The following is a 24,461-nucleotide window of genomic DNA, read 5'->3' as shown; positions in this document are numbered from 1 at the left end:
AGAGCATCATTAATCCACTCATTAGGAGCGGGTGTGGTTCTGTGGCGCTGCTGAATCACGATGACATGCGGGCGTCACGGTAACAGTGGGGTCATTTGATGGACGGCTGCTGCTGCTGGCGTGGGGTGGGAGTGACAGGCTGACAGATTGAGTTAATAAGAGGGGTACGGGATGGAGCTGATCTGAACATGGCCGCATTCAGTTTATATATACACACAACATGCCCACACACACACACACACACACTACCACACACACACAGTGAGAGATAGGGAGAGATAGATAGGCTATCTTCCCAATTGGCTACTCACACACATGCACACACAGACAAAAACGGATCTTTCCCCACTGTCTGTCTCTCTCTCTCTCTCTCTCTCACACACACACAGTAATGCAGAGGGGAGTAAGGGGGTGTGAGTGGAGAGGCATTATAAGAGACATGGGAAATGAAGATGAAAGGGAGGAGATGTGGAACTGAAGAATTACAGAGAGATGGCAAAATGGGATGGAGAGAAACACTGAAAACATAGAAGCCAACAAAGCAAGAAACCAGTCAGTCAGAGCGGGATGAGATCTAAGCAAAAAGGGAAAAAACAAACGAGGCAGAAAAGACAGGAGACAGGAGGGAAAAGGGGAAAGGAAGAGGAGTGCATCAATATTGAAAGACATCAAAGCAAACTGTATTGGGGGGAGGGGATAGTGTGTTGGTATGGGTGATTTTTGAGACCACCTCTCCTGTGACTTCCATGCAGACATTTTGTGTGCTGTATGTTTTTTTATGCTTTTGTGTGCTGTATCCTTTTGATATACTTGCATTATGCAAAGATCAAAGTCAGATGTGTTTGTAAACCCTGTGGATAACATGGCAGATACGGGGAACCCCATAAACGCTGCTATGTTTGCAATACTGCTTCATGTAGCATACATGTATGCGCATGTATAATTATGCTTTTTATTAATGGTCGAGGGTGCACGGCTTTCCTGTGTAATGTTCGCGATCATGTATTTGCTCACAGAATCACCCTTCCAGTAGTTAGTGTCGATGATACATGATTGACAGACAGTTTGCAGACTCGTTGGGTCCGACTGAGGCGCGCTCCACAGCTGTGTTGTAGCCTGTACCGCTCGGTCACACCGCGCTGTATGGCGCATGCATCCGTAGGCTGGGCGGTCGGGCACGTCCCCGTCATTAACCATTCTCCTCACATTCACCTTGCAGTCACAATTATTCAGTTTGCGTGCACGCCGCACCAGAAACTGGGTCAGGGAATTTAAAGCTGCAGTGCTGTGATTTTTTTCCCTGACCAGCATTCCCGGCGCCCGCAGCGAGATAGCGCTATTTAAACCCACATTGTGTCGGAGTCCATAGAACAGACTATCTCAAGCATTAACAATGGAACAATAACCTCTAGCATTCTCCTTGCGGGTAGGGATGAGACATTTTCATAGGCCTTGTGTATTCTGCGACCCAGTGAAGATATTATTTAAGCATTCCTACACAGCTAGAAATAAATCTAATATGAGTTAATCAGTCCTGCAGTGGTGATGTGATGGCTCTTGCTGTCCTGTGGCTCTTAGTGTTGTGTAAGGTTCATTTTGATGAGAGTCCCGTCTCTCTCTCTCCCACAGCCAGCTGTGAAGACAGAGCATGAATTCAAGCATGGCAACAGCACAGATGACATCATACTGCATTAAGAAGATGGTGCCATTCTCATGCAAGCACAGAGAGAGAGAGAGAGAGAGAGAGAGAGAGAGAGAGAGAGAGAGGGAGACTTGTTGTAATTGACCTTTTATTATGAGCAAATCAACACAAAAGACCACACATACAGTAACATTTGAAATCAGAACTCTCAGAAATGTACAGAATACAAACCCTAACATTGTGTGTCATTATTATCATTTTAAATACTGATAAGGTATAAAAACAAATATATTTTTTTTTGCTTGTTTAAATAAATGGGCCAAACTATCCTCTTGTTTACATCATGCCTTTGTAAAACATGCAAAAGTAAAGCTGAACTGACTAAACCCCATTTCCCCTTCAGAATTCAAAACAAAACTATGAGGGAAAAACAACCAAAACAAAACAAACACCAGCTTATCTTCTGGTTGACCTCAAGAGGCCGAACACACCTGGACACACACAGCTCCCATCAGAACGAACAGGTGCTACAGCGCATACAGTTCTCCTGTACTACGAAGCAGGGTTACAGTCTTATCCAGGTAACTTCAGGAGTGACTGCTGGTCTCTAAAGAACACAGTCATCTTAAAAACAATACATGCTCGATCCAGGGATTTTTCCAGGGATCAGTGGTTAGTCCTGACATTCCCTGGAGGATAAAACAGTAAACTTGCTTCATAGTAGGCTACAGCCCACAGAGGGCAAGTCCAGACCATACCTGAGCCAGCTAGAAACACTGACACACCTATGCCATCGTCCAGCAACACAAAACACCTGGTTAAGCTGACTTAGTGTCTAGAAACGGTAGCAAGTCCTCCATTTTGTGTCTGTGAGTAACCAATTGCCACGTGACCTAATGGAGTGAATGTGGGCATCCAATATTTCTGAAATTTAGTTAAGAAACACACAAAAATTTAAAATGAGACAGTCTTGTCCACAAGGTGTTTTACCTGGGATCTTGTGCATGGGAGACCTTAAGCCATGTCTACCGGATCTTGGGACTAGAAAATCCATTTGGGGCATTTGTGAGTGAGGCGCTGGATCACAAAACAGCATACACACTGATGTATTTTTTGCTTAAGTCTATTTCTGTGGCCCTTATGCCTCTTACTGGGTCCTCACTACTTTGCTATGCTACTGGAAAGGCTAAACACAGCAATCACATTGCCACAGCTATAAGACTATCAGTCCTGTTGCTAATTTTAGCAGTCAATCCCAATAGGTTAGCCTTTGAGTGTGTGTTGGGGTCAGTAGACTGCTCCACTTGGTATGTGCCTCATCAATGTCAACTCTGCTGTCCAGGTACTCGTTTTACTTGAGAACTCAAATAGGGTATCTGGACATACAGGTGCCTTGACCAGGATTCTGACTATGACCTCTACAGTACAGCCCTCTCAAACTTCAATGTTAACCGCTTGACCACCACCATGTAGGGTTGCATTTTCCAAAAAAGCCTAGCTGAGTGACCACCATGATGATGAATAAGAGAGATAGAGACGCTGTTCCAATCCGCGTACTTCCGAATAAAATGCGCTATGTGTGTGTTCTTACTCGCATAGTGTGTAAATTTCAACAGGGTAGGGTCGTCTCAAATCAAACACCAACTCCGTGCACTTACCAGAAATGACAATTGTAACATTTAAACATAACATACTGGTGTTCAAATGCAGTTTGAACGCACTTAAGTGCACTCATATTTGGTATTGCAAGCACAGAAGTATGCGAATTGGAACACAGTGAGTCTCTGTTACAGGCTTGTTATATAGGCTATGCTATATAGGCTAATGTTAGCTACGATGGTGGTAACTTAGCAATACTTTTGGGTAACCAACCTCTGATTGGCTATAGGTTTAGTAACCCGAGGACGCTCAAGGCACAGAGCAAAGACTGACCAGCGGCTCACAAGATGGCTGCCAGGTGACACTCTAATCTCACAACAAACATTACCCACCTAACCCTAAAAAAGACTAAAAAGAAACTAAAAAAGTCCTAAAACAGCACCATTTTTAAGAAAAATCCTGGTTTCCTTAAATTGATTGCATTGCATCTTGTCTATCACAAATTCGCTAAGACTGAACTGTGATGATTTGATGACCATGATGTTAATATGGTGTAGCTAGCATTCACCTCTTTTAACTACATAGATAATAGAATAGCAAGCCTATACATCCTGTGATATCTTCGCTTGTACCGTTGATACTCAGATAAAATAAAGCTGTCATTGTGTCTTCTTTGGCAGCTTCCTGATTGCTCTAAAAAGTCGAGGTGAAATTGAATAGCTGAAGGAAGAAGCTTTCCCTCATCACTCACTCAGTCCACAGGAGGCAAAAACAGTCTTGATTAACACAACGCCTTAGAAATGACAGCCCCCATCAGGTAAGGACATTTTGAAGGCTACACTGTGCGTCTCGTTAGCTAAGGGACATTCGTTATGACCAGATGTATAAGGACCTCAGACTTATTAAACTCAGACTTAATTAAACTTCATGGTGTCATTAAGGTGAGAGATAAGACAGGAAGTAGAACATATAGTAGATATTGTATGAACTGACAGTAGCTGATGTGGAAAGGGCCTGGTTTGTATGCCAAATCCATGCCCAACCTAAGCCAGATCTGTTCCCACATTGGCACCTATCTGAGAAACCTTGTGCTTGTAATCATTCGATGAGAACAGGAAAACCAGTAGTCGCCTTAACATGCTGATATGTTTCCCTTTATGTACGCTGACAGGAGCCTTAGTTGGTTTAGCATTAACGTGGATGCAATATGAGACAAGCTAACGATGCTCCTTGTGAAGGCTGCTAATCATTCAGGACCTGTATAGTACCTTCCACCAGAGGCTTTAGGACTACAGTTCCCATCATGCTTTGTTAAATGGAAGAGCTAGTCCCACACACCAGTTCTCCAGGGAGTGTGGCTGATGTCCAACATCTCTACAATGTGAGCTGGGTTGAATGTAGATCAGATACTAACAAAACTAGGTAGTCTTTAATCCTGAGAGGAATATATAGGTGTGAGTGTACCAGAGTGGGGTAATGGCTAATCGCATGAATTGATTGGCTTTTTACCTGTCCACCACCTACTTGTGAAAGCCCTGATTGGTGGATAAAGGGAGGGAGGGGTGTGTGTAAAGGAGATGATCTTCTGTTTGCACAACTCAGCCCCAGCTCAGAGATGTAACACCCCCCTGACCCTGTGAGAGACAAAGTGAGCGTCGATGAAGGTGAAAAGAGAGACCAAAGAAAGAGTGTGAAAGAGTGTAGCCACACTGCACCACCAGAGACAGTGATTGGGTAGTGTACTACCAGTGGCCTAAAGATTGAACAATTGCAGTACAAAAACAAATGATTAAAAAAATAAAATAAATGAAAAACAAAACAACACATACAGTTAGGAGATCACAGCCATTAGCTTTTCATACTAACTGTACATAAATAGTAGCTAAGTTATTTAGATACAAGAGTAAAGAACCATTTCTAAAAACCCCTGTGTCTTAAAGTCCAATGGACAAGGTGACGAAGCTGAGTTCTTAGAGTGTAGGCGTGGGACACTGTCTCAGTTAAGGATTCCTGCTGGAGTCAGTTGTGTTGAGTGCTCTTGGACGCTGAGTCTATGAGGCATATTGAATTCTGGGAGAGTCCTCACTGAAGCCTACAAGGCGAATAGCTGAGTTTCCGGTACACTGGATCTGCTATACTACAGTACCTATGGGATTATGGGATGTTGAGTCCTGACTACTTGTTGGTTAATGGGGCATTGGGACCCATCTGAGTGTAGGGACGTGTCCAATGGCACGTGTCCTTGTGCCCAGTGTGTGTGTGTGTGTGTGTGTGTGTCGGTGTGTGTGTGTGTGAGGGAGTGAGTGAAGTGTGTGTGAGTGTGTGTGGACGTTGGTCATTAAAGACTTTTCTTCGTAGGGGCACTTAGTTTCCGCATGCCTCTGATCCGGCCCAGTAGCTCCCGGACGAAATCCTGCAGAAGACAAAGCCAGCATCAGCAAAGCAGTTTTTCACCAACATCATGTACTAATCACTAACATCATGTACTAATCATTACTAACATCATGTACTAATCATCACCAACATCATGTACTAATCATCACTAACATCATGTACTAATCATCACCAACATCATGTACTAATCATCACTAACATCATGTACTAATCACCACCAACATCATGTACTAATCATCACTCTAATCATCACCAACATCATGTACTAATCATCACTAACATCATGTACTAATCATCACCAACATCATGTACTAATCATCACCAACATCATGTACTAATCATCATCATAATCATCACTATGACAAAAAGAATGTGTGACATAACAACAGTGTGACAAGAACAAAAGGACGAAAATGTTTTGTGGCAAAGCACTCCAGAAACCCAGGCCTTTCAGTCAGAGCTGACCCTGCACTTCTTGCAAAATGACACTTTTCATGGCATTTTTTAATCCTGCACAGCACAACAAATGTGCACACACACACACACAGATCTGATTCAGCTGAACAAGGTCGTGAGAAGGCAGCCATCAGCACACAGAGATAGGGCCAAGTGTGGACTGGCTGCTTTCCCTGGAGAATGTGGTCTTGCAAAGGACTGTGGAAGGTTCCGGACTCTGCTGTTATCTACATTGTAGGCTTGTGGGTGCAGACGAGACTTCAGCACTTTGTGACGAAGCTACGCATGTGTGTGTGTGTGTGTGTGTGTGTGTGTGTGTGTGTGTGCGTGTGTGTGTGTGTGTGTGCACTTCAGGGGAGATGGGAACGAGGTTTCAGCACTTTGTAATGAGACTACATGTCTGGAGACAGACTGCTATAGTATTCGTATTGAACTGCAGGGAACATGGTTGGCTGTCCTTGACTTTCTCAGACCAACCCCAAAAGATCTATGTGTCTACTATCTACCTACATATCACCACTGCTTTCTGCATAGTGAGCAAATTTACCGTAATCAAGAACTTTACATAATGTATAAAAATACAGTCTGAAATGATTGACTTCCATTTGTTTGTTTTTGTTTGCAAACAGCGAACATATACAGTTCCCCTCCCCCCTGCTTTATATATAGCCTATACTCCTTTATAGGTATTGTAGGTACGAGAGGGGTTTAAGTGTGATTTTGGTACTTTTGGATTAGAGAAATTCCAAAAAACACTTCAATACACTCTTAAAACAAATGTGTTAAAAAAAAACAATGCAAGTTTAAATGTGTTAAAAGTTGTATTATTTTCAACACATGTTGTGTAACAACAAATTAAAAAAAGGAAACAACACAAACTGGGTTGCCCCTATCTGGACACAGAGATGTGTTAAAAACAGTTGTGTTGTTTTCAACACATTCGTTTTAAGAGTGTAATAAATGCTTTTCGTGGGGGTTAATGGGTGAACTGTATAGGCTGAGACCTGAGTGTCTGAGTGATGAGACTATACTACAAACCCCATACCCACCTAAGGTAATGACTGCTCTGCTCAAGGCTGAACCCTAAAGGTGGAGGTGCTGGATGTAATATGGGAACGTGTCCAGAGAGAGAGCCATGTTGTTGGGCTCGGTGGTGTAGAAACAATACTCTGGTCCATGACCCCATTATGGTGCAGCTGAAGCTCTACTGCATTAGCACTAAGGGAGCTCTCCGCCCACCCTGTTACACCAGAGTCTTTACTGATCTCCTGAGTCCTGTGTGTGTGTGTGTGTGTGTGTGTGTGTGTGTGTGTGTGTGTGTGTGTGTGTCACCACTGTCGATCCATCAGCCAGTGACCTTGCGGCAATCTGACTGACCCACACCTAGAGGCGCGTACACACACACACACACATACACACACTGGCACATTTGTCTGACAGATGGCACTTCTGTCAAATATAACCATGAAGTCAGGATTAGCTGTGTAGGAGGGTGTGTTTACACCTGTGCCTTTAAAAACAGAATGCATTGAAACATAAACACAGATGCAAACACACACACACGCACGCACTTCCATAAACATTCTGTTGTTTGTTTGACACATTCAAGGAATCTGACTCTGTACAGAGAGAAAGAGAGAGAGAGAGGTGACAGAATGAGACAGAGAGAGGGAGAGAGAACACAGAGAGAGAAGAGAGAGGGAATAGAGAGAGAGAGAGCACGGGTGCTGTTCCAGCTGTCAGGGCTCAGGGGGCCTAACACAAATTACAAGAGGACGTGTACATGGGGCAGGACTGAAAACACAAAACATATTTTAGTGTAAATTGTTAGTACAGTATAATCATTATTTTATTTTTGTATGATGCATTGGTAATACATGTTTTGAAGTATATTTTGGGGGCTTTTTCCCGTTATTCAAATCGTTATTCAAATTACCGCAGGTCGAATTCTAACCCGTGTTCATATAATGTGGCCTCAGGGTTCCGACTCAAATGTAAAATTCCATGACTTTCCCTGACAAAAAACCTGAATTTCCATGACTTACTATATAATTAATAGTATAATATATTGACCAATGATATTCCAGAAGTTTCATGATGCGTGGGAACCCTGTGCCATGAGCACTAAACTAAACTTAATAATAATATTTTTTTTATGTCAATTATACAGTTAGTATACAGTAGGGCAATTCCACAGAAAATTGACTTTTTGTCACATCCATGACGCCAGTGAAATGCCTTGGCATTTGTATGATGTGAATGATAACATTCATTTTTTGTGCATTTTTTCTCATGTACATTCTTCAGCCAAAAATAGCAAATGCTCAGATTTCATGTAATCATTCACATCATACCATACCATCACATTTTATTGGCGTTATGGATGTTACAAAATACGTAATTTTCCATGGAATTGCCCAGTATTGTTTTTTTTTTTTTACATTTGCATCTTGTGAATGAAATGTGCCATGAATATTTTATATTTTTTTCTTTTCTCCCTTACAGCCTGTAGTGGAATTTTTTCATTGGAAATGTTCTAATGGCATCATGTTGTCGGTGTGTGTGTATGTATGCTTGTTTTTTTCCATGTGTGTTTGTGTTTGTGTGTGTATGCATGTTCATGTGAATATATATGTGTCTGCATGTGCATGTGTGTGTGTGCGTGCATGTATGTGTGTGTATGTGTGGATGCCACTGCTCGCACACATTTGTATATGTGTGCATGTGTGTCATGTGTGTGTGTGTGTGCATGCGCGTGCATGTGTGTGTGTGTGTCAGTGGGTCAGTGTTACTGAAGCATGGCAGACTCTATACAGCCGCTTTTGTGTTTGACTGCCAGTTGTCTCCCCGCATGTCTGAATATGTGTGAGCCAGTGTATGTGTTCATGAGTGTGGGAGTGAGAAAGAGAGAGAGAGAGGGAAAGAGAGGGAGAGAGAGAGATGGTTGCTCATCTTTTTCCTTCCATTTTCTTCGAGCAGACGAAAGTTTTCAGGTCAGTTGGCTGCTGTGGTGGCAGAGAAAAGCTTTGTCTCTTGCCTCAGGGTGTGTGTGTGTGTGTGTGTGTGTGTGTGTGTGTGTGTACACTACAGGGGAGGTGGGGGTCAACATACACCCACACAATGCCATCACATTGACAACATCTGGATCTGAATTTAAAACCCTCCTTCAACAAAAACAGTCAAGTTAATATCTGCTCGTATATACTCCACTATCAGTTAAACCCCGGTACATATGCACATGCCCATGTGTACACACACATACACACACACATACACACACACACACACACACACACACACACACTCTGCCCATCCTACATAGCTTGTATAGTCAAGCCATAGCACACCACATGACCTCTGTCCCAGTTAACAATCGACAAACATATCAAAGAAATCTATTTCAATTTGTCTGCATTAATGAGTCTCCAGATCCTGTTATGATATCAAAGCGATCTGATTAGATGTGTCAATTGTGGCCTGTTTGTATTCTTTGTGTTTATGAATTGTTTGCTATTTGTTTGCAGCAATATACACACACTTCAACACTAACAAGTGACCAGCATGAGTCTAATGACCTGCCTGATCATTCATCCATCCTTCCATCCATCCATCCATCCACCCGTAGTCGACCTGGGGCCTATATATCACTTCATGCCAGTCTTCTCCATACAGTTTGAAGAAATTATATTATGTGGAAAGTTCTTATACACACCTCACAGAGGACTATAGAAGCAAAAAGGAAACTTATAACTATGTAAGGAGGAGGGAAAACAAAACAAAATCACTAAACAAAACAAACCAACAACAACATCAACAACCCCACTGCTGCTGCTGTTGTAGCTGTTGCTGCTGTTGTGCTGGTTGAACTAACGGCCTTTAAAGTAGCTGTTGCGCTGTGCTGTGATGTGATGTGTGTGGAATGGCATTCAGCAGTCACACACACACACACACACACACACACAAACACACAGACACACACACAGGCCCCTTGGGTGTGTGGTGTCAACCCAACCCAGCCCTGACTGTTAAACCTCCACCGCTCACACAGGCAAGCTAATAGCATGGCTGCTCAATAAAACAGACAGTCGAGGCTTAAAAGAGATCACAGTGCTTTTTATTGCTAGCACTGTTATTAGTCCACCCATGTTACACTGTAATTATACTAATAAATTACATCGCAACGCTTGCACTACTAAGTAACAAAGCAGCGGTATGCTGCTATCTGCATAGCTATGGGCACCCTACCAACCCATTTCCTAGCTCTACACCAAATATATTGAAGTGCAGTGCAGCAATATTCTGCTACATACTGTATTGTCACTCAATATGATATGCGCTAGCACTGTGCTTTTAGAAGCATGCACACAGTGGGGCAAAGGCACTGTGATATCTAAAGGCACTGAAGTGCAGCTCAAAAGATATACTTTGGGTTTCTGAAATAACAAACTTCTGTGCTTTGGGTTTCTGAAATAACAAACTGCTGTGCTTTGGGTTTCTGAAATAACAAACTTCTGTGCTTTGCAGAGGTCGTTCAGTTGAGCCCTGTTTCATCGAAGTGTCAGGTAGAATACACACGGAACACACCATTCATGCATAAATGAACTGAGCAGGTAGATCAGTCAGTAGTAATATACTCACCTCAGTAGGCTTATAACAGTCTGTGAGGGACTCCTGAAGAGTGGAGAAAGTCACACACACACACACACACACACACGGATAAACACAGAGATAGAGGTTAATATGGCACACTGGTGGACTATGGAAAACCATTACAAATACAGTATCGAACAAAACAACAGTATGACAGAAAAAGGTCAGTAGGTCACATATGACATCTTGACACACACACACATACGCACACATATGCACAGCACACATACACACACACACACACACACACACACACACACACACACACACACACACACCTGTAGTTTCACAGCGCGCTCATCTTCGTTGTTTACTTCCAGGAGGTCATCAATGTCTATCTCCACCTCAGGCATCTCCTCCTCCTACAAAAACACAGCACACAAATACACACATGAGACACAACACACACTTTTACACACACACACACACACACACTACTCATCCTCTTCCTCCTACAAAAACAGCACACAAATACACACGAGACACATCACACACTTTTACACACAATTTCACATGGTACACACACAGCCCCTAACTCAAAATCCAAAACACACACAGCTAGACACAACAACGTCTGGATCATAGCACCGATACAGAGAGATCAAAGAGAAGTGTGTGTGTGTGTGTGTGTGTGTGTGTGTGTGTGTGTGTCTGTCTCTGTGTGTGTGTGAGAGACAGAGAGATCAAAGCTGGTTTAAAGGGAGAGTCCCTGCTAAATCATACAAGATACTGTAGAATAAAAATGGGAAATGCTGAGAAACACACTGATCCTGGGATCACACAGAAAATACACACACACACACACACACACACACACTCACAAACACTCACACACACACACGAACACACTCCTCATCCTCTTCGACGCAACGCTCAACGCAACGCTCAGACCACAATAACTGGATTCCTTTTATTGCCAAGAGATGAAGTGCTCTTGTCGCCTACAACGGAGAGAAACACAAACACACACACACACACCCTGTGCCTGTTAGGAATGTTCCTCTTTTGATTGGTGTCGGAACGTCTTCTGAGTGTTTCTAGGATAAATCAAGCCGACATTGATGAGTCTCGCGTTATGCTCTGAAAGCTGACCCAAGCTCACACACACACACACACACACACACACACACACACACACACACACACACACACACACACACACACACACCAAGCTCATCACTCAGCTCCTGTAACACTGAAGGTTCCGCTGCCGAATCACAGCCAGCAAGCAATAGATGATCTGCCACTTGCCACTAGTCAGTGTGATCCCTGCTTTATAGGGAACGCATCACAATGGTCAGACGTCACGTGACTGGTGTGCGTTTGCCTTTACAGAAATATGCACAAACACACACACACACACACACAGGCCTACACTTTCTCTCCCATGCCTCAAACATACACAGAGCCCACCCCTCACACACAAACACAGACAGACAGACAGACACAGACACACACACACACACACACACACACATGAAGAAAGAGAGAGAGAGAAACCAAGGCAAAATACACTCACTCACACTGACACAAGTCAAGCATCCAACAGAACAGCCCATTTAAATTCACACTAAACCCTCCATGAGTAATTTAAAACAACACACTAAAACAGGATACAGCATTGAACAATATCCCCCTTACAGACACCAATCTACTGCCTGAGCCCTGGAATATGTATGAGTGCACACACATAGCAGAGTGTGCTTGGCGGTGTTAAGCAATCCTCTCTCACAGAAAACCCATCTCCTGAGCCCCGGAACATGTATGATTGCACACACAGTAGCACAGTAGGACATCCACAGCAACCCCAGATCTCCAACCCCAACCATACTGATCCGAGATCAGTCCCCTGGTCAGGGCAGTTCATGTGCAGGGGCCACAGGGACTGTACATCCAGAACAAATGGCCTTACTGTACTGGCAAACTGATGGTCCTCGTCATTTACTAGTTGTGAATCAATGGCCTTGTCTCATTAACCTCAAGGGTACAGGGCACTACATACACACAATTATAGCTTCTGCAAATAACTGTGTGTGTGTGTGTGTGTGTGTGTGCGCGTGCGTGTGTGTGCATGTGTGTGTGTGCGTGTGTGTGTGCGTGCGCGTGCATGTGTTTTTGTATGTGTGTGTGTGTGTGTGTTTGTGTGTGTGTGTCTGTGTGTGTGTGTCAGAGGGATGGCAATCTGACCCATTTCTAGAGGTAAGGAGAGGACAGAGCCATGCCAAGTCCATTCTCCTGGCCTTCTGTCATCTCTCTGGAGGTGTGGAGTCAGACGCATGTGCTGAATGCAGAGAGGGGGAGAGAGAGAGAGGGAGGGAGAGAGGAGTAGAGAGGGGGAGAGAGGGGAGTAGAGAGGGGGAGAGAGAGAGGAGTGAAGAGGGGAAAGATAGATAGAGGGGGAGAGAGAGAGAGAGGGGTGAGAGAGGAGAGTGGCGAGAGGAGAGTGGGAGAGGGAGGGAGGGAGACAACAAGGGAGTGAGGAAAAGATAGAAGGGAAAGATAGATAGAGAGAGGAGGGGAGAGAGAGGAGGGGTAGAGAGAGGAGGGGGTGAATGAATAGAGAGGGTGGAGAGAGTGAAAGAGAGAGGAGAGACATAAAAGGAGACAAAGAGAGAGAGAGCATGTAAGAGAGAGAGAGTGAGAGAGAGAGACAGAGTGAGAGAGATGGGAGCAACATTGCCACCAATGTGTGAAATCCCACTTGTGTTGAAAACCCTCCGTAAACACTTCAAGAGACTGCAGAGTCCATACTTATCCAGCTGCCATCCTTCACTTCAGCAAGCATCTGTGATGACAGACACACACACACACACACACACACACACACACCCACACACAGTGGCCGGGCGGTGTGAAGTGATTTCTAAAAATACTGCGCTTCTGAGAGCTGATGAGAGGGACTTTCCATTGGTGTGGGGAAATGGTGTGTGTTTGAGATGTGAAAAAACATACAAAACTCACACACACACACACACACACTCTGTCTCTCTCTCTCTCTCTCACACACACACACACACACACACAATGTATGCACATAAATTAAAAAACAGAGGGATAAACACATAATACACACACACACTCAAACTCACATACACACACACGGACAAACAGAGATAGAGTTTACTATGGCATACTGGTAGACTATGGAAAGCCATTACCACGTGTACACAAATGATAAACAGAGGGACAAACACACATACACACACACACGCATCCACAGTGCATTCACACAAATGGCAAGCAAACACAATCTACGAAAACAGCTTTGAGCCACTTTCCTCTTTAAGCCCCCTGCCAAGGTGAATCAGATCAGACATTATAAACACACACACACACACACACACACACACACACACACACACACACACATAGTGCAGGTGACTCACTATCATCCCTGTTCATCAAAGGTAAGTAGGTCAGCAGGGTTGTGGCTCCTGGCATGTCTGTGGTGTGTGTATGTGTGTGTGTGTGTGTGTGTGTGCATGTGCGTGTGTGTGTGTCTGTGTGTGGGTGTGTGTGCACGCATGCGTGTGAGTGTGTGTGTGATGGAATTAAACAAAAAAACGACATTAGGTTGACTCATCCTCTCTAAAGCAGACACCCTTAATTTGTTCCTAGACCATTTCCATTGTGCTACCAATTTTGGACAAGTATTTAGTCCCATTGTGATACAGCAACATCATTACTGTATGGTGGCCATTTGTTCAGAACCAAAGCACCTTTAGGCACCTTCCATTGCACAGATCTGTCATCTCCCCTCTAGCCACTGTCCTGGCCTAGATGCGTCCTTCAGTTTAGGAGCCAGCTTCCAAAACTATGTTTCCCACAATTCTTTGCGTTTACATATTGGGAACATGGGTCACTATTTGCTACAGGCAACTGTATAGGATGCTTGCATCAGTAATGCAGTGGAACTATAAATATATACGTGTGTAAATCTGAGGGAATGTGATAATCAGCTAACTGGGACTAATCTACATGCATAATATGTAGCAAAATGGAGAGAATACCACAGTTTTCCACAGAAACACACACACACACTGTGCTTCCTATCTATCTCTCAGTACGCCTTCAAGAATTTCGCCTGCAGATCTGCCTAAAGAGGATGAAATGAAAAGACTGGAGCAAGCAAATGAAAACAGCAGGATTCACTAAACATGTGTGTGTGTGGGACTGTCTGAGTGTGTGTGTGTGTGTGTGTGGGGGGGGGGGTCCAGATTGTTACAAAGTGTGTGTCTCCAGTGTGTGTGTGTGTGTGTTCTGTTTGACAATTAACAAGTAACAGATAACTCAGCAGTGGTACCCCTCTTGCAGCTTTCCCCTCAATGTTTAAAACAAAGAAGCACACAGTAATTTATATACAACTGCACACACACACACACACACACACACACACAGGGACACAGACAGAGAGAACTTGGCAGAGAGAGAGAGAGAGAATATAAAAGAGAGAGAAAACTTAAGAGAGAGAATGAGGAAGAGTGAGAGAGAACATGAGAGAGAATGAGGGAGAGAGAGAGAACATAAGAGAGAGAGAATGAGGGAGAGAGAGAATGTATTATGGAACTGATGGAGAATGAAGGTGAAGAGAAAACAAAAGGATATGTAGATGATCAGACATGATGTGCAGAACATGGCGAGGAGAGAGAGAGAGAGAGAGTGAGGGTACATAAGAAAGAGAGAGCTATGAAAGAAGAGAGAAAGCAAGAGAGAGGGAGAAAGAGAGAGAGAAGTGGGTCAGAGTGATTAGTGCCGGTCTGCAGAGCTGATAAGGGATGAGAGAGAGAGATAGAGAGAGAGAGGGAAAGAGAGAGAGAAAGGAGGAGAGGGAGCTCAGGATTGAGTGGGTGGGTGGTAGAGGAACTGCACAGCACTGCATTTTACAACGTGAGAAAAGAGTCAAGATGGTGCATTTTGAGGCACGCACACAGACACACACACACACACACACAAGCACACACACACACACACAGACAAGCACACACACACACACGCACAAGCACACACACGCACACAGACCTGACCTAAATCACTTAAACTCACCCTGAACACCAGCACATCAGAAGCTAAAAAGTTGAAAAGCTAAAATTTCTTTCACTCGCCCTCATCCTCACACACACACACACACACACACACACACGCATCCACAGTCACACCATGGTAACTAAATGCCCCGTTCCTATGTGCTGCGTTGTTAATGTGATGAAGTGTAAGGCAACCAATTACTTGAAGTTCAAACTCAAAAACTACTTTGAGTTAAAGCTTAAGAACTAATCCCAGTCAAGATGAAGAACTAACTCCAGTTCAAACTCGACTTAATTCCAGTTCCATATTAAAAATCTATTCCAATTGCAACTGAAGACCTATTTCCAGGTCCATCAAAAGAATTCATTCCAGTTCCAACTCAAAAAATTAATTCCAGTTCAATCTAAATAATTTCCAGTTCCAGTTAAAAGAGCTGATTGCAGTTAAAGTCAGACATTGTACACTCACGGACACAGAGCGGGTCTGTCTCACTGTAGGTGTTTATTATATTATATGTGTGAGACAAATAGTTGCAGATGCTGTGATGCTATACTCTCTCTCTCTCTATCTCTCTCTGTCTGTCTCTCTCTCCCTGTGTGTGTGTGTGTGTGTGTGTGTGTGTGTGTGTGCGTGTAAGTGACAACAATTGTCAGAGATGAGATGAGATGCAACACACATGAGAGCCATTTGATTTTACACATGACGTCGAGGGTGACAAAGAATGAAAGACGGGGTGAGGGAGCAAGGGAGAGCGATAACACACACACACACACACTCTCTCTCACACACACACACACACCTCACACACACACTCACACTCTCTCTCACACACACACACTCACCTCACACACACACTCACCTCACACACACACTCACACTCTCTCTCACACACACACACACTCTCTCTCACACACACACACACACCTCACACACACACTCACACTCTCTCTCACACACACACACACCTCACACACACACATACACCTCACACATACACACACACACACACACACGGTATCATAAGGCATGACATCTATCCACTGCCCTAATACCGCAGTGTTGACAAGAAAGGCTTAGGTGCTCTCATAGCCAGGCAGCTAGGTAAGCACACACACACACACACACACACACACACACACACACACAAACACACACACACACACACACACATACACACACACACACATACTGTTACGTCCCTCTACTACCTTTGGTGGTGCTGTTCCCTCTTTTTTGACGTTTTGCTGCTCGGCAGTATGTATTCTTTGGACCTGTGTGCAGGTGCGACCTGTAACGAGTGGGCGGAGCCTTTGCCTTTATATACTGTACCTAGGCAGCCCGTGCAGTTGATGAAGACTTGTGTTCCGGCTACCTGAAGACAGTGGGCAGTCGTGGCCTACTGGTTAGGGCTTCGGACTTGTAACCGGACGGTTGTCGGTTCGAACCCCGACCAGTAGGAACGGCTTAAGTGCCCTTGAGCAAGGAACCTAACCCCTCACTGCTCCCCGAGCGCCGCTGTAGCAGGCACCTCACTGCGTCGGGATTAGTGTGTGCTTCACCTCACTGTGTGTTCACTGTGTGCTGAGTATGTTTCACTAATTCACGGATTGGGATAAATGCAGTGACCAAATTTCCCTCAAGGGATCAAAAGAGTATATATACTTTAGTATGAGTAAGTTAGTTTGGCTTTTTTTTATAGGTAAGTACTCCTTTGTCTGTCGCTTGAGTGACTTTGTTTGACACTTGGATTTAAAAGCTAACACACACACACACATTCTTCTACTTTCAATTATGCCTCCATTGTGAGAGGACACCTCTCGATAACCCAAATCTCCCCTCCCCCACAGCGTCCTTAAACAAATCGGATTCGCTCACAAAAACAAACCGTCCAATCGATCGCCTTCGTGTCCATCAAGCCCATCGTCTCCAAAATACCTCAGGCAATCCATCTGTGTGTGTGTGTGTATGAGAGAGAGAGAGAGTGAGAGAGAGAGAGAGAGAGTGTGTGTATCTAACATCATTTAACCAGACAAAGCAGTGAAACTTGCTGTCCATGCTAAACCCATCCATCAAAGATGCTCTGCTCATCCATCATCAATATGCTGATCACATTTTACACAGCTCCAATTCCACCCCTTCCTCCTGGCACCCCCTCTCTCTCTCTCCGTCTCTCCTTTCCTCCCACACACACATTATTCAATTTTCGTTATGATACTAGTTAAGAATGCTTGTGTGTGTATGTGTGTGTGTTGTATGTGTCGGTAATTCTGTTTTCTGTGTGTTGCCTTACCTCTCTTCCCCCTCTCCCTCCCTGTCCCCCTCCCCCCTTCTCCCTCACTATCCCTCTCTCCCTTTCTCTTTCCTTCTCTCTACTTCTCCCAAGCCTCTCTCAGATCAAACAGGGTCAGCTTTTGAGCTTTAGAAAGCAGAATATGGTTCAATTCCATAAGGATCGATATCTGTGCACTGTGTGTGTGTGTGTGTGTGTCTGTGTGTGTGTGTCTGTGTGTGTGTGTGTGTGTGTGTGTCTGTGTGTGTGTGTCTGTGTGTGTGTCTCTGTGTGTGTGTGTGTGTGTGTCTGTGTGTGTGTGTCTGTGTGTGTGTGTCTGTGTGTGTGTGTGTGTGTCTGTGTGTGTGTCTCTGTGTGTGTGTCTCTGTGTGTGTGTCTGTGTGTGTGTGTGTGTGTGTCTGTGTGTGTGTGTGTCTGTGTGTGTGTGCACATAGTTTTTAAAAAGGTGTACACACCCTGAGGCAGCCAACAATAACAGTTGTCTAGCAAACGCACACTATGTTCCAAACACACACTATGTTCCAAACACATAATATGTTTCAAACACACACCATGTTCCAAACACACACTATGTTCCAAACACATAATATGTTTCAAACACACACCATGTTCCAAACACACACTATGTTCCAAACACACAATATGTTCCAAACACACAATATGTTCCAAACACACAATAGGTTCCAAACACACACCATGTTCCAAACACACACTACGTTCCAAATACACAATATGTTCCAAACACACAATATGTTCCAAACACACACTATGTTCCAAACACACACTACATTCCAAACACACAATATGTTCCAAACACACACTATGTTCCAAACACACACTACGTTCCAAACACACAATATGTTCCAAACACACACTATGTTCCTTCGTTGACAAAATACCTATAATGCAGTCTCTTCTCTTTGCGTTTCCCACAGCTATGTGTTGCTATGCTATATCAGCTACAGTATGTTGATATGGAGGGAGAACTATATGTATGGAGGAAGGGAATGAGAGAGAGAGCGGCCAGTTGCTCCTATGGGAATGTACGCTGGAAAGTCAATGGTGCCTCAGGGCAGCTTTGCATCAAGGGAAGCACACACACACGCACACCCACAGACACACAAGAACGAGCAAAACAAAGGAGCTCCCATAACATGAAGAACATGAAGCTCAACACTAATCAGTTGTCTCACACATCTCTCTCACATGAACACACTAACACTAACACAAACGCAATATGCACACACACACACACACATTAACACATACGCAATATGCACACACACACTAACGCACACACACACTAACACACACACACACTAACACATACGCAATATGCACACACACACTAACACATGCGCAATATGCACACATACACTAATATACGCAATATGCACACACACACTAACATATACGCAATATGCACACACACACTAACACATATGCAATGTGCACACACACACGCTAACACATACGCAATGTGCACACACACACTAACACATACGCAATGTGCACACACACACACTAACATACGCAATGTGCAGACACACACACTAACACATACGCAATATGCACAAACACACTAACACATACGCAATGACCATGAATGACCAAACCAAAACAAAGAACCTGCCATACCTTCAATAAAAAAAGAAACACACACACACACACAGACACACTGTGTGCTTCTGAGGCTTGATATAGCCCACTGTCCCTGTGTAAAAACCTGAAGAAGCACTTTCCTTGTGAATGACCTTCATTGATTTACTGAGCACAGCCGGCCAGACCTGACCAGACAGGGAAGTCCATCATCATCAACACACACTGCTGCAGCCAGCCCAACTCTCTCCCTTACACACACACACACACACACAGTACATGCATACGCATACACACACACACCAGAGAGGTAGAGACTGATAAAGTGATAGAGTCAAGGGTATAAGAGGTGTGTGTGTGTGTGTGTGTGTGTGTGTGTGTATGTGTGTGTGTGTGTGTGAGGTAAAGAAGAGAGAGACTCTGAGAGAGAATAATGTGAATTAGACACGGCTAATTTCATATTTCACTTCTGTGATTCTACCAAACAACCAGCTCACCCATCCGGGCCAACCCAGCAGTGTTATGACTGGATTACATAAGCTTACAATGAAGACTAGGCTGGAACACACACACACACACACACACACACGGACACACACACCTACAGCAGGAGCTTCTACACAGACAGAGATGGGAAAGAGAAATAGCAAGAGAGAGAGGGAGAGAGAGAGAGAGACAGAGAAATAGAGAGAGAGGCGGAGAGGGTGGGAGAGAGAGAGGGAGAGAGAGAGAGAGAGAGCGAGGGAGAGAAAGAGGGAGAGGCAGAGGGTGGGGGAGAGAGAGACTTACAAAACGTTTAATACATCACATCAAAATAAAACATATCAGCAATGCTCCCACCGGCTATAAGCACTTATATGTTAAACATCAAACCCCCGTCTCCCCCAGCCATCAGCAAAGCTCCCTTAACACACCGTAGAGAGAGAGAGAGAGAGAGAGAGAGGGAGAGAGAAGAAGAAGAGTGGGGAGTACAGAGAGGGGAAGAAGGGAAAGAGAGAGGAATAGAGCATGGGGAAGAGAGAGGAATGATAGATTGAGAGAAGGAGATGAGAGAGAAGAAGAAAATGAGGGGAAAGAGAGAGATGGAGGGATAGAGGGAAAGAGAGATATAGCAGTGTATTCTGATCTTCCTCCTTTCCAGGAAGCAGAACTGTATCAGTTTCCCTCCGGTGAGGTGATCTGTGGTTCACTGCCCATCACTCCATCACCCTGCACTGCCCCTTGCACTGGACCAGGGACTAGTGCTCACACACACTCCATCAAATGCCCACAGTCACACACACACACACACAGGCACCCTTACCCAGATGTATACATCTACAGGCCTGGTTATGCAACTAACAACTAACAAGGTGTGCTGGACTCTAGACTGTACTGGCCTTGCTAACACTCTCAAACTCTCTCTCACACACACACACACACGCAGCTCTACCATTGGTGAGCGTATACACTAATGCCACTCAAAAGACTTTTCAAATGATGACATCTCATTACCCACAAATCCAATACACACTCTGATGGTGCACTGATTTCCCACAAGAGACAGCATCTGCCAAGCCCACTCATCGTTATTTGTCCGGCGAACTCATTTGTCCAGCAGACGGTCAGAGAATGTCCACGTCAGGCCCTGAGGCAGCATACTACAACACAACTAATGGACCCACCTGCCAGTGGGACATGAAGGGGGAAGAGGTGCAGAGAATATGCTGAACTAACTTAGTGTTCAGAAAAGTGTAATTTAGTTTGTGTGTTTGCGTATGTGTGTGTTGTATCTGTGATGTTTTGAGGGGCTGTTTAGCCCTTCTTTTCCCTGTGTGTGTGTGTGTATGTAAGTATTCTCATACTACCCCTCAAGCGCTATTAAGGTTCCCACACTGATATGCTAATGGCCATGCTAACGGGCGCTAAATGAGTGGGACTTCCTGCTACGTGTTGCCCTCAAGCGCAACAAGGGGAGGCAGAGAACACCTGGACAAATACAGACCAGACAATGCACACAGACAGATGGGGGGGGGGGGGGTTAGCAGAGGGAGTGGCTGAGGTTTGGATTAGGGCTGTGAATGAGGATTATTTTCATTGTCGATTAGTCTATGGATTACTTCCTTTGTTGATCGATTGATGAGTTGTCTGGTCTATGTCACGGCCAGTGTAATACACACAGAGGGATATGTCTTCTTCACCCATCCATGAGTAAAGGATAACACACACACACATGCACGCACACACACACTCACACACACACAGATGCACCTGGAGCAGTGTCCCTCACTGCAGTGGCTGAAAGACATTACTTACTTTACAATGTCATCCAAGAGCACAGTAATAATACTTGTGTAGGGTTTCACCATACTAACTTTTCACATTTAACTGAACTTTAGATGTAGGTGCACTTTAAATATAAGTGTAATCATGTTGTGAACTTCCCTGAGGTCTATTTCATATAAACACTTACTGCTGCTTAATACATTATAGCCTACAACATTATTTTGAACTGCTTTTGAAATAATTGTTTTGTGCTCCATCTGTGTCATTTTAGGATTGTTAACAGATTAAAAAGCTATTTGGGGTAAATCACACTGTTGTATAAGACAGTTAGCAGTTCAGAGCTATGTAAAAAAGAAGATCCATGGGATTTCTGGATGTCATAACTATGGATGTCCATGTCCTTAAAACTATTAGTGGTGGTACGATTTGAGATGACATCTGTTTAGTGTAAGAAGGCAACAATTTCAGTCTTTTTCATGTCTGTCAATGTCTAGTCTAGGTATTTTATGCCAGAGAGAATGTGTGTGTGTGTTGATGATGATGATTAGCGACTTCAGGGAAAATTCGCCAGCACAGCTGATGTTTGGCCCCGTTTTTTTTCTGCCGCATAGTCTGGCGCTCGGCCTTGACATTCCCGCGAATACATATCTGAAGTGTCAGCCCTGACTGAGCGCGTGCCCCAGCCGCTATCAGCAGCAGTAGCAGCAGCATCCCTCTCTCCTCTCCTCCCCCTACCGTGGATGTTCACGCGCGTGAAAGCACAGACGGTCGGGCGCGTGAGACATAGGGGTGGGGGGCACTCTGAAGGAGGTCACCCCTCGGCTCCGGGATTGGCTGAAGCGGGGGGAGACTATGGATAGATCGAGGAGACGAAGATGATGGGAACCAACCAATCAACGAGGATGCAGATGACAGGCACATCGCCATAACCCACTGCCCCTGTTTCTCGTATACCGATACCCCCCCTCCTTTACAGTAGACCATCCCCATCCCCCAATATTCGCGCCTGGCTGCCTATCACGCACAGTGAAGGCGCAAAATGCTTTGGAGGCTTTAAGCAAACCTCATGTAGCCAGCTGGGACTGTGCACCGAAGAAATGTTGGGGGAGCGGAGAAGCCGATGACACATAGGCAATGCATAGTCAAACGTGTACCTAACCGAATATGCCCTATGAAGACGCAATGAGATGCTATCGATGCTGCACAGCTGTTCAAACCCCTGGCATGTACTGAGCATCTTGAAATGGTAAAGCAATTAGTTAAATTAGCTATTCATTCAGTATGTAGACTGATTATGATAAGAACATTAAAAGCCACCAAAATAGTAAAAATTATTACGGCTCCAGTTATCATTTTGCTTGGGGTTCCCCCCATGCTTAAACCAGACTCGATGCAGAAGGATGCGGAGAGACAGACGGAGAGGGAGAGAGAGAGAACAATCGACAATGTTCCCTTCACCCTTAGAGCAACGTCTGCACTGTTATCAATATAAAACTACATCGACTGAAAAATATGTGGCAAAGTGTCCAGGCATTCGTAGAAAAACGAGCCGTGTTTCTATTGGGGTCACCTTTTATGAAGACCTGCAACCATTTAACCGGGTACCCAGTCAGACTGAATCCACTGATGAAGCATAAGCAATGCGCGCACACATACACAAACACTAACTATTTACTTACAAGAAGCTGTTCTGTTTGCATTGACAGACATGAGCTAATTCTTTAACACCGGTAAGGTTCACAAAAAAACAGCTAGGCCGCTCAGACAGGTAACGGTAACGGGTTCGGTGGTTAAGGCTCTTCACGCACCTCGCAGTCGTACAACTCGCTCAGCTGTTCGATGATCCATTCCTCCAGTATCAGTCTCTTCCGCAGCTCCTTCCTGTCGTACTTCACTGTCACTTTCCCCTGCTTTTTCTGGACCGGGTCTTCCCGAGCCATGGGTCCGGAGACAGCGCACCCAACGACGGGTGCTGGCTGGAAGAACACCCGTCCCGCGGAAGGTAGAAGCTCAGTGGTGGTCTCTGCGCCGGCAGACATTGCGATTTTGCGGGTCTGGTGGTGTGTGAGGTGTGCGTGTTTTTGAGGGACTTAGAACCGCTGTAACAGACTGACAGTGTCGCTGCAAATTTCAAACACCTGCTATTTGGGGCTCATAGCTCGCTCTTAAAGCGTGGTGCTCGGGGTGGGAGGGGCCTCCACGATGCGTTCTTCAACAGACTGTCCAGGCGCGAAGCGGATTGGACAGACGCAGGCATCCCCTCCCCGGTCACCATGCACCGGCCCTCTCCCCTTCCCCCGACAGCCCCGCACGGCTAACTCATACGGCCACAGCTGGTGCTGATAACTTGTTTTGGCACGGTGCACTCGGAGCTGACCCAGGGCCCGTCCTGCAGTTTTGCTCACAGCTGTGAGCTCTTCGACTGACACAGCGTAAGCTGATCTCCATTCAGTTCATTTTTTAAAAAAAAAACTCAAAGCGCGATCTTGGCGCAGGCAACAGAATGAGACAAAATATCCGGATTTGATAGCAAGCGCAATG

The 24,461-nt window shown here is 44.8% G+C and overlaps 1 protein-coding gene across 1 annotated transcript; it reads right to left on the bottom strand.

Annotated features, from left to right (window-relative positions):
- Positions 1–1,773: 1,773 nt before the first annotated feature.
- On the bottom strand, positions 1,774–24,036 carry ppp1r14c (protein phosphatase 1, regulatory (inhibitor) subunit 14C). The gene is made up of 4 exons (XM_076272612.1): positions 23,729–24,036; positions 11,020–11,103; positions 10,730–10,762; positions 1,774–5,654 (listed from the first exon to the last, which is right to left on the bottom strand). Exons 1-4 carry the CDS (start codon positions 23,957–23,959, stop codon positions 5,580–5,582), a joined length of 423 nt encoding a protein of 140 aa, XP_076128727.1. The 5' UTR covers positions 23,960–24,036; the 3' UTR covers positions 1,774–5,579.
- Between the last annotated feature and the right edge of the window lie 425 nt (positions 24,037–24,461).

The sequence above is a fragment of the Alosa pseudoharengus genome, unplaced genomic scaffold, assembly GCF_046254945.1.
Source record: "Alosa pseudoharengus isolate Yale_2024_CS ecotype anadromous, Long Island Sound unplaced genomic scaffold, YU_APseudo_1.1 YU_APseudo_1.1_scf_7, whole genome shotgun sequence".
NCBI classification, from domain to species: Eukaryota; Metazoa; Chordata; class Actinopteri; order Clupeiformes; family Clupeidae; genus Alosa; species Alosa pseudoharengus.
This window is presented reverse-complemented; position numbering and strand designations above follow the sequence as displayed.

Coding starts and splice junctions, on each gene's coding strand:
- ppp1r14c (XM_076272612.1), bottom strand. CDS start 23,959: ATGTCTGCCGGCGCAGAGACCACCACTGAGCTTCTACCTTCCGCGGGA. Junction 11,104..23,728: donor GCGAGTTGTACGACTGCGAG/GTGCGTGAAGAG, acceptor GTGTTTTTGTAG/GAGGAGGAGATGCCTGAGGT. Junction 5,655..10,729: donor ACTGTTATAAGCCTACTGAG/GTGAGTATATTA, acceptor TGTCTTCTGCAG/GATTTCGTCCGGGAGCTACT.